The sequence below is a fragment of the Gastrolobium bilobum genome, unplaced genomic scaffold (genome assembly GCF_033153095.1).
Source record: "Gastrolobium bilobum isolate Gb01-03AN ecotype WA unplaced genomic scaffold, APGP_CSIRO_Gbil_v1 utg5553, whole genome shotgun sequence".
Classification (NCBI taxonomy): domain Eukaryota; kingdom Viridiplantae; phylum Streptophyta; class Magnoliopsida; order Fabales; family Fabaceae; genus Gastrolobium; species Gastrolobium bilobum.
This window is the reverse complement of record NW_026896889.1, coordinates 650-17,928: the sequence shown is the minus strand read 5'-3', so window position 1 is coordinate 17,928 and position 17,279 is coordinate 650. Positions and strand designations below refer to the sequence as shown.

The following is a 17,279-nucleotide window of genomic DNA, read 5'->3' as shown; positions in this document are numbered from 1 at the left end:
CCTTAAGGCGCAAAATAGGCTAGCCAATGCCGAGATGATCTGATTACTGTTGATAGAGGTACGAGTAAGACCTCCACCACCTTCACCACCTCCTCCACCGCCAGTTGCACCACATGTGCAGCAGCAGGTTGTATGTGCTGCTGGTCCCGTACAGATTCTTGATCCTGTAGTGCTGGGACAGGATGGGTCAGGAGAGGCCCATCAAGAGGCGGAGGCATCAGTCCATGGGGGATGAGTGAGGCAGCCAGTTGTGGAGATTGATAGATCAGTTATGCCACCCAGGTTTGACCGGGAGACTAGAAAGCGTATGCTGAACGCTTTCAGGAAGCATTCTCCACCTCACTATATAGGTGGAAGAGACCCCATAATAGCATTGGAGTGGCTCCAAGAGATGGAGCACATTTTTCTGGTCATCAAATGCGATGTCGAGACGAAGCTTTTGTATGTTGTGTACATGTTACAGGGAGATGCAGTAGACTGGTGGAGCAATGTCAGACACCCATTGGAGTGCCAAGGTTATGCAATTACTTGGCCGTTATTTGAGAGGCATTTTCTGCAGAAGTACTTCCCTGATGAAGCAAGGGAAAAGAAGAAGAGTGAGTTTGAAGACCTCTGGCAGGGAGGCATGACGGTGGATGAATATCTGAGCAAGTGCAACAGCTTGACAAAATATTCTTGTTATGGTAGAGTTCCCCTCACTCTAGAAGATAAGGCCTTTCGATTCAAGAAGGGCCTGAATGATATGATAGCGGAGAAGCTGGCTGGTCATTGTACCAGAGATTTTATGGAGCTGATCAAGCAGTGCAAGAATATTCAGGAGTACTATCGTACTAGGGGAAAGGAAGCAGCAGGAAAGAGCTTCAGTGGAAGGACTACGCCCTGGAAGGGTAAGGGCAAATGTTTGCAAGCACAACAGAACACCAAGTTTAAGAAGACTCCCTTCGTGAAGAATGGAAGCGGCATGCCTGGTGCAGGGAAGATTCCCACTTCTGCCAAGTGTGGGAAGATGCATACAAGTGTTTGTCGACTGGGGCAGAATGTCTGCTTCAGTTGTGGTCAGGCAGGACACTATTCCAGATAGTTCCCCAAGAAGACGGGGCAAGTTGCAGCCATTCAGGCGATCTCTATTCAGTCTGTGCCTACTCAGAGAGCCATAGAGGAGCCTATGCCGCCCACTAGTGCCAGGGTATATACAGCGACACAGCAGGAGGCAAAGAGGTCTCCAAACCTTATCAGATGTACTATTCTTATTAGAGGATATGCATTTGATGCCACGTTCGATTCCAGAGCTACCCACTCCTTCATATCAAAATATTTTGCTAATGGATTACATTGTCCCATTCATAAGTTCACGCCTCCCATGGTAGTGAAGACCTATGAAGCACTAACACTTTAAAAATCCTGACGTGTCGTGTCCGACACTTCCCGACACTCTCCGACACTTCGACACTCCCCGACACTTCAACACGTATTATAGAAATTCAAAAAAAGGTTCAAAGGTTTCGTTGTGTTGAGTTTTTAGTTCCAACTACTAGATTCGTTCGATTATGATTATCATTTTATTGAGTTTAATATAAATATTTGGGATATCGTATGTTTCTTTGCAAAATTGATAAATATTATAAGTTTAGTTTCATTTTTTTTGTTAAATTATTAAATATTAAATATAACATACACTACATAAAATAAAAATATTATTTAATATCAAAACGTGTCCTAACGTGTCGAAATCTAATATTTTTTAGAATTAACGTGTCGGAGTGTTGTGTCATATCGTGTCACATGTCCCGTGTCAGTATCGGTGCTACATAGGTGAAGACTGCCACCGGAGACATTGTTTCTACTTCTTTGAAGTGCAAAGAAGTCAGATTCATATATGAGCAAGAAGAGTATATGGTGGATTTGATAGTGCTTGAGGGCATGAATCTACATATTATATTGGGTATGGATTGGCTGGTTCGGTATGGTGTGATGCTCGACTGTTGTAGCAGGAGGATTTTCTTTTCTTCAAAAGGAGAGAAGCCAAACAGTTTGTACTTGACGGGACCGCAGTTAAATAAGGCTCTAGATGAGGGAGATGCAGGATACATTATCCTAGGAGGACTCGTAGGAGACTCCAAAGAACCTACTGCTAATATTCTGGTTGCATGCGAGTTTGAAGACGTATTTCCAGAAGAAATTCCCCATTTTCCACCTGAGAGGGAGATTGAATTCTCCATCGAATTAGTACCTGGTGTGGGGCCTATCTCATTGGCTCCATACAGGATGTCACCAGTGGAGCTAGCAGAGCTGAAGAAGAAGTTAGAAGAATTATCGCGCAAGAATTTTATCAGACCGAGTGTATCTCCTTGGGGTGCACCAGTTATCTTTGTGAAGAAGAAGGAAGAGACTATGAGATTGTGCGCTGATTACCGACAGTTAAACAAGGTGACAGTGAAGAACAAGTATCCTCTACCATGCATTGATAATCTGTTGGATCAGCTCAGAGGTGCTTCTGTGTTCTCGAAGATTAATCTTCATTCCGGATATCACCAGATCCAGGTAAAGGTCGAGGATATCCCTAAGACGGCTTTTCGATCCAGATATGGGCACTATGAGTATCTAGTGATCCCATTTGGGCTTCGTAATGCCTTGGCCGTGTTCATGAGTTATATGAACCGGATTTTCAAACCATATTTAGATCAGTTTGTTGTGGTATTCATTGATGATATTATGATCTACTCCAAAAGTAAGGAAGAACATGCAGAGCATATGAAGATAGTTCTACAGATTTTAAGGGAGCATCAGTTATATGCCAAACCATCCAAGGGTAAGTTTTGGTTACATGAGATCCAGTTTCTTGGACACGTCATCTCATCTACAGGAGTGGCTGTTGATCCGAGTAAAATTGAAGCTGTGCTGGATTGGGAGAGACCCAAGAGTGTTACTGAGATCTAGAGTTTTCTGGGTTTAGTCGGATACTACAGGCGGTTTATTAAGGATTCTCCAGAATCGCCTTGCCATTGACTAGGTTGACCCGAAAAAGGGTGCCATTTGCATGGACCCTTAGGTGTGATGTGAGTTTTCAAGAATTGAAAGATAAGTTGACTACCGCACCGGTTGTGATTCTTCCTGATCCAGAGAAGAGATTTGAGATCTATTGTGATGCATCCAAGTATGGATTAGGGTGCATGTTGATGCAGGAGCGAAAGGTAGTGGCCTATGCTTCTAGACAGTTGAGACCACATGAAGAGAACTACCCTACTCATGATCTTGAGTTAGCGGCTGTGTTTTCGCCTTGAAGATATGGAGGCACTTCTTGTATGGTGCTACCTTCACAGTTTTTAGTGATCACAAAAGCTTGAAGTATCTATTCGATCAAAAGGTGCTTAATATGAGACAAAGGAGATGGATGGAATTCCTGAAGGATTATGAGTTTGACCTTCAGTATCACCCAAGAAAGGCGAATGTTGTGGCTAATGCTTTGAGCTGAAAGACCATGAGTGTGGCTAGCATGATGATTGCAGAGTATGACGTGATTGAGGAGTTTAGAGATTTGAGAATTTCAGTTACACAACTTGAGACTTCATACTTCATGACTACGGTTGATGTCCGAAATTCATTGATAGAGAAAATTAAAGCGGCCCAAGTGCTTGATGAAGGGATCAAAATGATGAAAGAGCAAGATTTTGTGTTTACCGATGCTTCTAATGTGAAATACTACAAAGATCGGTTAATTGTTCTGAAGGGGCTAATGGTAGAAGAAGTGTTGACAGAGGGCCATATGGGCAAGTACCTCATCCACCCAGGTGCAACCAAGATGTATCAAGATTTGAAGCAAAATTTTAGGTGACCTGGGATGAAGAAAGACATTGCCCAGTTTGTGAACAAGTGCCTTATTTGTCAGAAGGTAAAAATTGAGCATTAGAAGCCTTCTGGCTTGTTACAACCATTAGATATTCCAGAGTGGAAGTGGATGAGTATATCCATGGACTTTGTTGTTGGATTACCGAGAAGACAGGCTGGATTTGATTCCATATGGGATGTGGTTGATAGGTTGACTAAATTCGCCCATTTCATTCCAGTCAAGCCGACCTTCTCCACAGAGCAGCTAGCCAGACTATATGTCAGAGAGATTGTGAAGCTTCATGGCATTCCTGAAAGCATAGTCAGTGATCGAGATCTGAAGTTTACTTCACACTTCTGGGAAGCGTTGCATGAGGCCTTTGGTACTCAATTGAGATTGAGTACTGCATATCACCCGTAGACAGATGGTCAGACCGAGAGAACCATTCAGACACTGGAGGACATGTTGAGGGCATGTGTGTTAAAGCAGGGTAATGCTTGGGACAAGTACCTGCCACTGGTTGAGTTCTCATACAACAACAGTTATCATGCCAGTTTGGCATGGCTCCTTATGAGGCCTTGTACGGCCGTAGGTGTAGAGCACCTACTTGTTGGACGGAGGTTCGAGAGAGACAGTTAATGGGGCCAGACTTGGTCCAAGAGACCTCAAAGTAGATTGAGATGATCAGAGATAGGCTGAAGAAAGCCTAAAGCCGTCAGAAGAGTTACTACGATGCCAAACACAGACCCCTTGAGTTCTCTGAAGGGATCATGTATTCATTCGATTATCACCCACTATAGGTGTTGGACGTGCCTTGGGAGTGAGGAAGTTGAGTCCACAGTTCATTGGGCCCTACCAGATAATCAAGAGGGACGGACAGGTGGCGTATCAACTTGCTCTACCTCCCAACTTAGCGAATCTACATGACGTCTTCCATATGAGTCAACTCCGCAGATATATATCTGATGATTCACACATTGTACATCCTGATGATATAGAGGTTAAGAAAGAATTTAAGTTCGTTGTTGGACCTTCTAAGGTTCTTGCTCGAAATGAGAAACAGCTTCGAAATAGAGTTATTCCTATGATCAAGATTCAACGGGAAGGATTGGCACCTGAGGATGCCACATGGGAGCGAGAGGATGATATTCTTCGGCGATATCCCAACTTTGATATCAGGTATGATCTGATTTTGAGGACAAAATCTTTTTAAAAGGTGTGGTGAATATAATAACCCTAATAATATGACTTTTAAAATATTTTGAAAACTCTCACTTCTCTCTAAGATTAAGGGATTAATTAAAGGTAGGATTAATTAACAAAAGTAATTAAGGATTTAACTCTAAAATTGGACTAAAGTAGGGTTTAGGTACACTAATTAAGTAATTAGTAAAATTTAAGTATCATGACATAATGGGACTAAGGATATTTCATAATGTGACTTAATAATAGAAAAATCCAAGAATTAAGTGAATTAGGATTTATAATAAAAAATAATTAAGGTTTGTTAAGTAAACACATTTAGGGCCATATAATCAATTTTTAGGCGAAATTGGGGAGAGCATATCTCCCTCCACAGAGGTCATATAGGGCTGTGGCTTATATCAAATTGAAGCTTGCGATGTTATCTATGTGGTATCAAAATATTTTTTCAATTGAAGATGTATTCCATTCTTTATGTTCGTTTTAGTGAGGACTACCCAAGGAGGCCATGTGCAGGGGCTGTACATGGCTGAAACTTCCACGAATTGTTTCTCCCTATGTGCTTACTAAGATTAGGCTTATAATATGTCAAATTAAAGCTATAGGTGTCTAGTTGTCTGCATACAAATGTGAGAGCAATTGGTTTAGTAAATTTTCCAGAATCGCGGAAATGGTAAAGAATGTTTACTGTTCGGAGTTGGCAAATTGCTTTGCTTGTCCAACTTTAAAAGGTGATAACCGAAGCTAGGAAACTCCAAACTCCAAATGTTTAGGGCCCTATATTAACATAATAAAGGATGAGAATTTTATAACATGTGATTTGCGCTCAGTGACTAGAAAATAGAAGCATGTACAGTTACGGGAAAACCGTAAAAATGATATTTAAGCTAAGTGGGCTTATGGGAACCCTTAGTAACTTATAATAATCATATATATGGCTTGGATGAGTGGAAAATAATCCAATTTACCTAAGTGAGCCTTGCATGTGAGTCTAAGTTATGTAATTAATTGAAGATTTAGGTAGCTTGTAATAAAGCACTAAAATACGTAATTTAGCAATAATTGTTCTAGACTTGTAGTGGGCATAATATTGGCATATGAGTATGAAAAGTGGAATCATTAAATGATTAAGTCATGGATATGACTTGATTAATTAATATGTAATTAATGATGTGAATAGTTCCTGCTCTAGGTTTGCCTAGATACCTTGGCACTTGAGAGTGTATTGGAGCATACGTATTGGACTGTTGGAGTTGGGCTGTTGATAAGCTCAGTGAGGTAAGCTCCTAGTTCTAGTTGACTCCTCTCTCTTGTGGCCCCACCATGATGGTGGAAATTATGGTTGTATTGTATGAAAGTATATGATATGATGTATATGTGCATTCATTCACATTCATATAGATGCATATGATCTTGATGTTATGATGATGCACTGATGATATATGTTATGAGGATCCTGGCCAGTGACCATGGTATGTAGGCTGCCTATGACTTGACTCTGGGAGCTATTTCATACTGAGGTTGTGTTGATTGTCTATGGCTTGACCCTGGAAGTCACACATGTGTAACCGTCTATGGCTTTGACCCTGGGGTTACACAAGGATGATATGATGATGCTATATTTATGCTGTATGCCTGTATTATATGCTTTATATCTGACTTGACATGCAGGAAATGGGCTCAGGGGTTAGAGGATCCTCTATGAACCTTGAGCTTACTGAGATGTTATCTCACCCCGTTTGGGGACATCATTTCAGGTACCAAGAGCAGTGGTGATGCTTCTAGGGGCAAGGCCCCCGCATTGGAGTAGTTGATGATGCAACTGATGATTTTATATTATGTTTAGACTTGATGTTGGCATGTAGACTTGTTAACATGCTTAATTATTTTATGGAGATTATTGTATGTATTTATTTAGGCTCATGATTGTATCCTTAGAGCCATGGATTATTTACTGATGCTTTCTTACCTTGAACTAATATAGACTTGATGCATGTATTCAGTTAATTTGGGCATGGAGCCTTATTGTTTGTATTGACCCATTGAGGGGATTGCAGTCCGTATGGGACTTGCAAGCTATCTGTTTAAATTATTGTATCACTTAGGTTATCTGTATGTGTGGGACCATATTCCCCGTTATCCGAAATACAGCCATTATGCTGTCCGTATGACTCTGTCAAGAATGACACTTGATGTCATATCTTGATGGTCAATGGCCATTAATACTGGCTCGTGGGATTAATTAGTAGATGTATGTTTAGATTTACGCTTTCACAGTATCTCACGTGAACGTTTTTAGAAATATTTCATAAAAGGTTTTTGGAAAAAGTTTACTCGTATTTTTGTAAAACGTCTTATTATTCTTTTAAAATAAAGTCTTCCGCTGTGTATGCCATATATCATGTATGTTAACAACCGGAGTACTACGGGGAGTGTTGCGACTTCGGCAAGTGCACCGGTAATAGCATTCAATTAAAGAAAATTCAAAATTAAAAGAATAATTGGAAAGATGATGATTGATTAAAAATTTAAAAACAAGCGTAGTTAAGGTTTCGACTTCCCCCAATATCCTCGTTATGTTATGAATTAGAGAATCAAGAACCACCAAATGGGTGCAGCTCAGTTGGTAACTTGGCGCTGAGTTAGTGGGGTTGGATATGTGTTCGATTCCCGCTGAATGAATTCTTGGGGAGGGGGCTGAACCTTTAGCCATCACTGTTCCCCCGCACTCCGGATTAGTCCCATAGCCGGCTCAAAGAGTCGAAGCTCGTGGGGATACCGAAGAGAGCCAACTCGTCTCAAAGAGATAATTAGGGTTGGGAAACTCCAAAAAAAGAGAATCAAGAACCTTTTCTTAATATATTGCCAATCAATTCTATCTAAGTTAATTAGGGCTCAATTCCTTATTACCCTAAATCTATGCGATCTTGAAAGAACTCTAGTTCCCCGATTATTTCCCAAGAAAACATGCATTAAGATCAAGAATTCCAAGATTGCATAATTACCCTATGTCTATCCCTAGATCACAAGGATTATGATAAATTTACCAAGGCAGGGTTCATGCACCAACATCCCTATTGTCATACAATTCCCCAAAATCATTCTATAAGGAGCAAACTCATAGAAAGCATTAAAGACAGATAAATTTATTTAATTATAAAAAGAAAAGAATTCAGAGACAATTTAATTCATAAACATAAAGAGTCATCAAATATATACAAGAGTTGGTGTTTTTTAATATGCAAGAGTCATCTATGAAAATTTATATATAACATCAGATAATTCAACTTGAACAGTCAGATTAAAGTATTACAAGAGAAGAACACACTAATCAAATTTGAGGACGATCCAACAGTGGAACAAAGAGATTTCCCTCTTTGAATCTCACTGTCCGATAGATCATGAACCGCCTCTAAATATGCTTTGGAGGCGGTTATTTTAACCACCTTAATATACATTTTGAGGCGATTTACGTGAAATCACTTCCAAATGTCTATTAGAGGCGATTAAAATAACTGCCCTGATTTCCATTCAGAGGCGGTTATATTAAAACCGCCTAAAATGACTACATTTAGAGGCGCTTATATCTCAACCGCCTCCAAATGGTCAATGAGGGTGGTTATTTTAACTGCGTCTAATATACATTTGGAGGTGGTTATGGTTTAACCTCCTCTAAAGGTAGCAATTAGAGGTGGTTTTAATGTAACCGCCTCTGAATGGTAAATAGAGGCGGTTATTTTAACCGCCTCTAGTATACATTTGGAGGTGGTTTCATGTGAACCGCCTCGAATCAATTAAACCACCAGAAATACCGCCTCTATGTATCAATTGGAGGTGATTTAAGTGAAACCGCCTCAGTTAAACAGCCTCCAAATACCAGTTTTCTTGTAGTGATACAATTCCCCTAAATCAACTATGAGGAGCAAACTCATAAAAAGCATTAAACACAAACAAATTCATTCAATTATTAAAAGGAAGAAATTTAGAGACAATTTAATTCATAATCATATAAAATCAATTGGGGTCCATCTGCTCCTAAATACAAAAGAATCTAGCCTAGCATAGCGAATTCAAAAACACGTGAAAATAAAAAAAAAATCCCCAAACTCGATTGATGAGATGGCTTGTGAATCTTAAGAGTTTCCAGTGCATTCGTGAATTCCACCCGCTCCCAATGCTCTAAAGCATGAAAAACACACTCTTCTATTGCCCAATTAGGATTCTCCAATCAGAATTATCAAAACGCTTTCTAATCTGTGTTGAAATCCTTTATTTATATGTAATTAACTGTAAGAACCTGCACCGTTAAATTAGAAATTTAAATAATTTAATTATGAGGTTAAAAAATAATTCTATAATTAACTTTGGATAAATATAGAAAGATTAGAATAATTATCGAGAAGGTCAAATAATGCTTAAATCTCTTGTCTGAGAAAAAGTGCAGATACCGATTCTGCTTCACGGTATAAATGCATACCGGTGAAGTATTTCGAAAAATTATAATAAAAATATATATTCCTAGAAAAATATCTAGGTCAAGGATAACAAGTTTGGAGTAAAAATAATGAACGATGATGTCAAAACTAATACTGGCTATGTATAAAATGTGTACCGGTAAAGTTTTTCAAAAAATTATAATAAAAATATGATAATTCCAAGAAAAATGTCTAGGTTATGAATATAAAATTTTAGAGTTAAACGAAGAGCGGAACTAATTAAACTATTATTGTTAGTTTAAGTGAGTGCACCTAAGTATAGCCAAGGCACTAAACCCTAGGTCATTTTTCAGACCCCAATACTGATCTTCATGGCTGTCATGTTGGGTTCTTCATTGTGTCATTGTCTTCCTTCCAAAAGCTTGTGACTTTCTCACTAAATACTATCAAGTCTTCATCTTTCTCTATTCCTATGCCATAGAATCATCATCAATCCTTTTTAAGCTTGAGTTTTGTTGAAGAAATAAACCACTTGGGCAGTTTAATTTATGTTTTGGGACAAGGGTAGAGAACCACCATCTTTCTTCTTGGTTGAGAGCTATTTTCCACACTGGGAGGTTCAAGGAACCAACCTTTCCTTGTGATTTTTGTGCACCATTTGGGCAGTGGCTTGGAGCATCTTCAAAGCCTCATGTGTCTGTTTTTGAAAGCCTTAAGGTAACCTATCATCATTTCCTTTATAATTTCATGAACAAAGCTTGTTTTGAGTCTTTTAAAAAGAGGAACTTTGATGATTCAAGTAAAAGGTTGTTAATTTAAGTGTAATATGGTAGTTTGAACTTCTGTTTGTTGGTAAATCGAAGGTGGGAACCTTGGGAGGCCATTGGAACTCGAATTATGCAGAAAAATATGCATTTTTGCACAGGTGGTAATCGATTACTTTGAGAGGTAATCTACTACCATAAAGGGTAATCAATTACCCCCTGTATGGTAATCGATTACCTAGTGCAATTGTAATAGCAACGCACTAGTTTGGTAAAATCGCGATATCGTGAGCTACAAAGCTCCAAATCGAGTTTCATTTGGACCTATATGAAGCTAACACATAGGGATACAACTCTATAAAATTTCGTAACCATTGGATAAGTGGTTTGATCGTAGTGTCAATTTGAAGTCACATTTTAGTTGCTGGAAATTCAGTTTGCAGTAGTCCCTTTGCGAAAATCATAACCGGAGTTATACAACTCCGATTGAGATATAAAATATGTTGTTGGAAAGCTGGAGATGTCTAGTTTAACATATTAAAATCTTAGAATTTTTGGTAAAGAGTTGCAACTGAAGTTTAAAAAATGGTAAAGACAGTTTGTGATTAGGGGCTTTGGGAGAAGCCTGCAGTGCGTTAAATGAGAAAGAAAACGTATTCCTTTTGACTTGAAATTATAGAGCATGAGTGTTAATGATATTTATGTTATGAACAGACCTTGATCCTGCTATTTTGTGATCTGTGAGCTACTGTTTGGATTTTGAGCTTGATTATACTACTTGACAGGTAAGTTTCGTGTTCTCGGGGTTAATCCTCATTTGTTCCACCTTACTCCAAGAGGGGAATGGTAGTTTTATATGGTATACATGCTTATCTGTTATTTGAGATGATGAAATAATGTACTCTTATATATGTATGTTATGTGGTGTATTATACACAAGATGGTAATACTTGGATGTAGTGTGGAGCTCAACAAGAGTGGTATTCCCTGAGTGTGGGTATAGGGAGGTGCCCTATGCTTTATGCGTGTAGCAGACGTGCATAAACCATGCGTCCTCTGGCCAGTAGACTTGTTAACACACATGCATGATATATATATATATATATATATATATATATATATATATATATATATATATATATATATATATATATATATATGTTGCTACATCATGTGATTATGCTATTACTGTTGAACTGTTATATTTGAACTGTTATACCGAAGTGAGCTTGGGGCAGAGGAACTCTTCAAAAATCCTTGCTTACTGAGATTTCTGTTTAGAGATCTCATCCCGTGTTGGGCACATTTTCAGGTACAGATGTCCATGAGATGGATGCTTCTCGAGGCAAGAGGCCGAAGTAGAGTTTATTTGAGATGCATGTTTTATTTAGAGTATTATGGATATAATTATTGTACCGTGACATGATTATTATGACGTTATGTTTTTACCAGACTATGTATGTTTTATTTGTTTGTGAGCATGGGGGTTGTCTATACCTTTGATTTATTTGTGTTATTGTTGAATATATGTACTTTGTTACGCCATGAGATATGGTCGTTGGTCATGACTATGCGATGTAGCTTCATGACGTAGTACTTATTTATGATATTGGAGGCATTTTAGGAATTCTATTTTGGTTTTGCAATTACATAAGAAAATAGATGGATTTTATATTGCCATGTTAATAAAGAAAAAATGATCTTGCATGCATAATAACTGGTTTTATTTTAGCTTCCGCATTTAATTGAGTTGCGGTTACTACCGTAATATGATAACAATCCGGGTATACACGGGGTGTTACATTAACCAATGCCCCAATTAATTAAGAATTTTGGGCCTAGGTTGGACCGTGTCAACACGCTGAAGCTCTGATAAGCACGCTAGAATACTAAAATTCCCTGCCATAGTGTGCTTTAGCACGCAAGAGGGCGCGTGAGAGTGCTCTTCGAAGGGAAAATTGCTCTTTATAGTGCGCTTTGGCACGCTATAGAGCATTTAAGCGCTCTCATCCAGTGGAATTTGACTATTTTGCTCCATTAGCGCGCTTAAGTGAGCTATAGAACTCTTAAGCACGCTCCATCAATCTTCAAATTGCTTGTAACTTGCTTTAATTGGACTTCTTTTGATCTTCAATTGTCTCCTTTAAGTTCTTTACTTCATTTAAACACTATTTCATGTTCATTTATCTTCAAAACAAGCAATATCACAATAAGTTAGCTCAGATTCTGATAAACCCTTGGTTTACCATGCTTTTAGGCTTAATTATGATTGATATATGTTGTGAATTGCATGGAAATTAGGGTTTTATACCGTAAAGTTACAGTAATTGAATATCTTGCTAACATGTTGTCATAATTCTGAATTCAAGGGTTTTTTGACACCTATTATGGAATTTTGGAACCAAAAGAAGACATCAAGTTGAGTTGAAGTCACAAGAAAGCAAGATTCCAAGTGTGTACCAGCTAAAGGAGGACGTTTTGGCGTCCATGAAGCACGTTTAAACGCACAAAAGGAAGAAAACACCATTGCTCCCTGGAAGAGAACGTTTTACCGCACAAACAGCACGCCGAAACGTTCCTGAAGGATCCAAAACCATTCGAAGAGCACGTTTTGGCGTGCTACTGAACGCCAAAATGTTGGAAGGCAGACAAGAATACACATCAAGCACGTTTTAGCGCACAAACAACACGCTAAAACGTCCATACACGGTCAAAACAACTCCAGGGAAGATTTAATCAAGATATGCAGCAGATTCCATAATGATATAAAGAGGAAACACCTCAACCTTGATCGAGATAAGATATAAATCCAAATACGAAGATTTGATGAAGATCACAACGAAGATTCAAAGCTCAAAATCGTCAACCAATCTCCAAGATGTCAAATGAAAAAAGGAAACAAAGATGAAATCAATCACAAATTTGATATAGATCCATTGGGAGATTTAATGACGAATGCAACTCCAAAAGTTATAACTAAGGAGCTTGGGATCAGAGAAAAAAATTAATTCACAATTCCAGAGCATTACTCCAAGACGGAAGGAGGAATCCTGTTGCGGAGCGCTGGAACACTGAGGAACCAAGTCAAAATCACACCAATGGAGGCTTGGGGTTCTCTTTTCTATATTATTTCTTTTCAATTCAATATGCTAGAGTAGTCTTTTATGTACTTAAGGGTAGATGGAACCCAATTGAATCTTTATGTTTATGAATTAAATTGTCTCTGAATCCTAATCTTTTTATAATTGAATAAATTATCTGTTTTTAATGCTTTCTATGAGTTTGTTCCTTATAGAATAATTTTGGGAAATTGTATGACAATAGGGATGTTTGTGCATGAACTCTGACTTGATAACTTATCATAATCCTTGTGATTTTTAGGAATAGGCATAGGGTAATTATGCAATCTTGTAATTCTTGATCTTAATGCATGTTTTCTTGGGGAATAATCGGGGAACTAGAGTTCTTTCAAGATTACATAGATTTATGGTAACAAGGAATTGAGTCGTAATTAACTTAGATAGAATTGATTGGCAATATATTAAGAAACGGATTCTTGACTGTTTAATTCATAACGTATTGAGGATATTGGGGGAAGTCGAAACCTTAACTACGCTTGTTTTAAATCGTAATCAAACATCATCTTCATTCATTCTTTTAAATTATGAATTTTCATAATTGCATGCTTTTACTTGTTTTTAATTTTAAGTTCTTTGATTCACAACTCTCTTCATTTCAAATCAAACATTCTCTCAACCCAACTTTTGATTGTCCAACTAAGACGCAATTAGCAAACTAGTGCTTAAAAATTCTGATCCTCGTGGGAAAGATCTCGTACTCCAGTACACTTTATTACTTTACGACCGGTGCACTTGCTGAGTCGCAACAAGTTTTTGGCGCCGTTGCCGGGGATCGAATTCTTCAACATTAGAAGTAACTAATTAACTTTTAGATTGGACATTTTAATTTTCTGCACTTTTTACATTCTTCAAAAATATTTTTCTGCATTAAAATTCTGCATCAATTTTCTGCATATTTATTTTTCTACATTCTTTGTTTATTTTTATTTTTATTATTTTTTCTGTTTTTTTTTGTTTTGTCTTTTTTCTATTTTTCTGCACATCTTTCCAATCTTAGTTTATGCGAGGTACTCTTAACCCACGAATCTTGCTGTTTGATCCTGAGATAGAAAAGACAAAAAGGAAACTTATGAAGGACGCAAAAGCAAAGAAAGCAAAAGAAACAAAGGCATCAACTTCGATGGAACCAAAAGAGGAACCTAAGGAGGAACCAATGGCAGGAAATAATCAACTCGCTCCAAGGACATTGGGGGATTACATGACCCCAGCTCGAGTCCCATAGACGGCAAGCATTGTTAGACCAAACATAGAGGCTAACAACTTTGAACTAAAGCCGGCACTGCTGCAACTGATTCAAAAAGAACAATTCGCTGGAGGAAGCACAGAGAACCCCTATAGTCATCTCGATAACTTCTTACTTTACTATGATACATTAAAAGTAAATGGAGTTCCTCGTGATGCTATCTTGCTCAAGCTATTTCCATGCTCACTGAAGGATGAAGCAAGAGATTGGCTGCAGTCTCTACCTGAAGGAAGCATAACCAATTGGGATGACTTAGCAAGAAAATTCTTGGCTAGATTTTTCTCAGCTTCAAAGATGGCAAGGCTCAAGTCAGAGATCATTGCTTATGAACAAAAAGAAAGCAAATCTTTGTACGAGGCTTGGGAACGATTCAAAGGAACACTCAGGAAGTTCCCTCAACATGGAATTGAAGCATGGGAGAAAGCAAGAATCTTTTTCCAAGGGATGACATCCACCACAAGAACACTGGTAAATGCTGCTGCAGGAGGCTCCCTGAAAACAAAAACTCCAGAAGAAGCACTAGAATTGCTGAAATCCTTAGCTTCTCAAGAATTTGACAATGCCCCAGCCCCAGTTGCACCCAAAAGATCACGAATCATGAAGCTTGAAGGCTATGATGCACTCCTAGCCCAGAATGAACAAATGCTACAAATGCACAAGAAACAACAAGAACAATTAGATGCTTTTAATAAAAAATTTAATTTTTCTCAAGTTTCTTCTGTTTCTAATTCTAATATTAAATGTGGTATTTGTGAAGAGGCTCATGCAACTGAGGATTGTGACTACATAAGAACAACTAAACAGCCACCAGCGGAGGTCAATGGACTCTGGTATGATCAAAAGAACCCGAACAATCTAGGAAGTAATCAATATGGTAATCAAGGGTGGAAGAATAATAACCAACACCCTGGGTTGAGTTACAAGTCAAACTACCAGCTGAATCCTCCTATGCCATTGCAACAACAACCTCAAGGCACCACATCAGAATGGGAGAAGGCCTTTGCATAGCTATCCAAAACAACATCCGACTACATTCAAAATGCAGATGCCTTCATAGATGAAACAAGAGCTTCATTCCGGAATCAAGAAGCTTCGATCCGGAACTTGGAGACTCAAATTGGTCAGCTATCAAGGCAGTTCACTGAAAGAACTCAGAGCACCTTTCCAAGTAACATCGATACGAACCCAAAGGCACAATGTAATTCAATTGTCACAAGAAGTGGGATCGTGATTCAACTTGTGGAAAAGCCACCAGTTGAAAATAAGAAAGAAGCTGAACCTGAAGTTGAGAAAGAGAAAGAAGAAGATGCAGTAGAAGCGGAAAAGAGCAGTCCAGAAAAGAAGCTGTTCAAATGGGAGAAAAAGAAAGCTCTGGACAGGCAACCAAAAGCGGCAGACCCTTCTCCATATGCAAAAGTTCCATACCCGCAGCGGTTGAAACAAGAGGTCCAGAAACAGCAATACACCAAATTTCTGGACATCTTCAAGAAGCTGCAAGTCAACATTCCTTTCGTAGAAGCCCTGAAAAGTATGCCAAAATATGCGAAGTTCATGAAGGACCTTCTATCAAGGAAACATAAGTTGAAGGAATGCGAAACAGTGGCCTTAATAGAGGAGTGCAGTGCAATCATCCAGAAGAAACTTCCTCCCAAGCTAAAGGATCCAGGCAATTTCAGTATTCCTATAGATATAGGAAATATTGAAGTAGGGAAAGCACTATGCGATTTGGGGGCAAGTATAAACCTGATGCCACTGCCTATGTGCAGAGCTCTTGGAATAAAGGAGCTCAAGCCGACTACAGTTTCTCTCCAGTTAGCTGACAGACCGATCAGACGACCAGATGGGGTAATTGAGGATGTTTTAGTTAAAATTGACAAATTTATTTTCCCTGCAGATTTTGTAGTTCTGAATATGGAAGAAGACACCGAGATTCCTCTATTGCTTGGAAGGCCATTCTTTGCCACCACAAGGGCAATGATCGATGTGGAGCAAGGAAAACTGATGCTGAAGGTGAACGAAGAAACAGTCACCATTGATGTCTTCGAGTCAATAAAGCATCCAACAGACAGAGGAGACTGTTTTATGATATACATAATACAATAAGCAATTGATGATGCTATGAAAGAGGAGAGTTCCCCGCTTGAGTTAGAACAAATCAACGAAGAAGTTGAAGTAACTGATAAAGAACCAGTGGTGGAAGAACTTGAAAGAAAGAAAAATGACATCTCTCTTGGAGCACCAAAGGTAGAGCTTAAGGAGTTACCTTCAAATTTAAAATATGCCTTCCTGGGTAATAACCTCACATATCCAGTCATCATCAATGTTGAGCTATCAACCGTAGAAGAAGAAAAGCTTCTCAAAGTGCTGAAGAAACACAAAGCTGCCATAGGATGGTCCTTCTCCGACCTAAAAGGTATAAATCCTTCCTTTTGTACTCATAAAATTCTAATGGAAGATGATATTAAACCTGTGAGGCAGCCGCAAAGGAGACTCATTCCAACCATGAAAGAGGTGGTTAGGAAAGAAGTAGTTAAATTATTGGATGCAGGTATGATCTACCCTATATCTGATAGTGCATGGGTAAGTCCGGTACAAACGGTACCCAAGAAAGGTGGAGTCACCGTAGTGAGAAACGAGAACAACGAATTGATTCCAACAAGGACAGTC

The 17,279-nt window shown here is 38.6% G+C and overlaps 2 protein-coding genes and 1 non-coding gene across 3 annotated transcripts; 2 read left to right on the top strand and 1 right to left on the bottom strand.

The window, feature by feature from the left end:
* The first annotated feature begins 271 nt into the window (after positions 1–271).
* Positions 272–1,081, top strand: LOC133302668 (uncharacterized). Its single transcript, XM_061502484.1, has one exon. It carries the CDS (start codon positions 272–274, stop codon positions 1,079–1,081), a length of 810 nt encoding a protein of 269 aa, XP_061358468.1.
* Positions 1,082–14,906: 13,825 nt separating this feature from the next.
* On the top strand, positions 14,907–16,715 carry LOC133302667 (uncharacterized). Its single transcript, XM_061502483.1, has 3 exons — positions 14,907–15,222; positions 15,370–15,585; positions 15,658–16,715. Exons 1-3 carry the CDS (start codon positions 14,907–14,909, stop codon positions 16,713–16,715), a joined length of 1,590 nt encoding a protein of 529 aa, XP_061358467.1.
* LOC133302669 (small nucleolar RNA R71) lies at positions 14,913–15,019 on the bottom strand. The gene has a single exon (XR_009750372.1). It is a non-coding gene; the product is annotated as a small nucleolar RNA R71 (small nucleolar RNA).
* Positions 16,716–17,279: the final 564 nt, after the last annotated feature.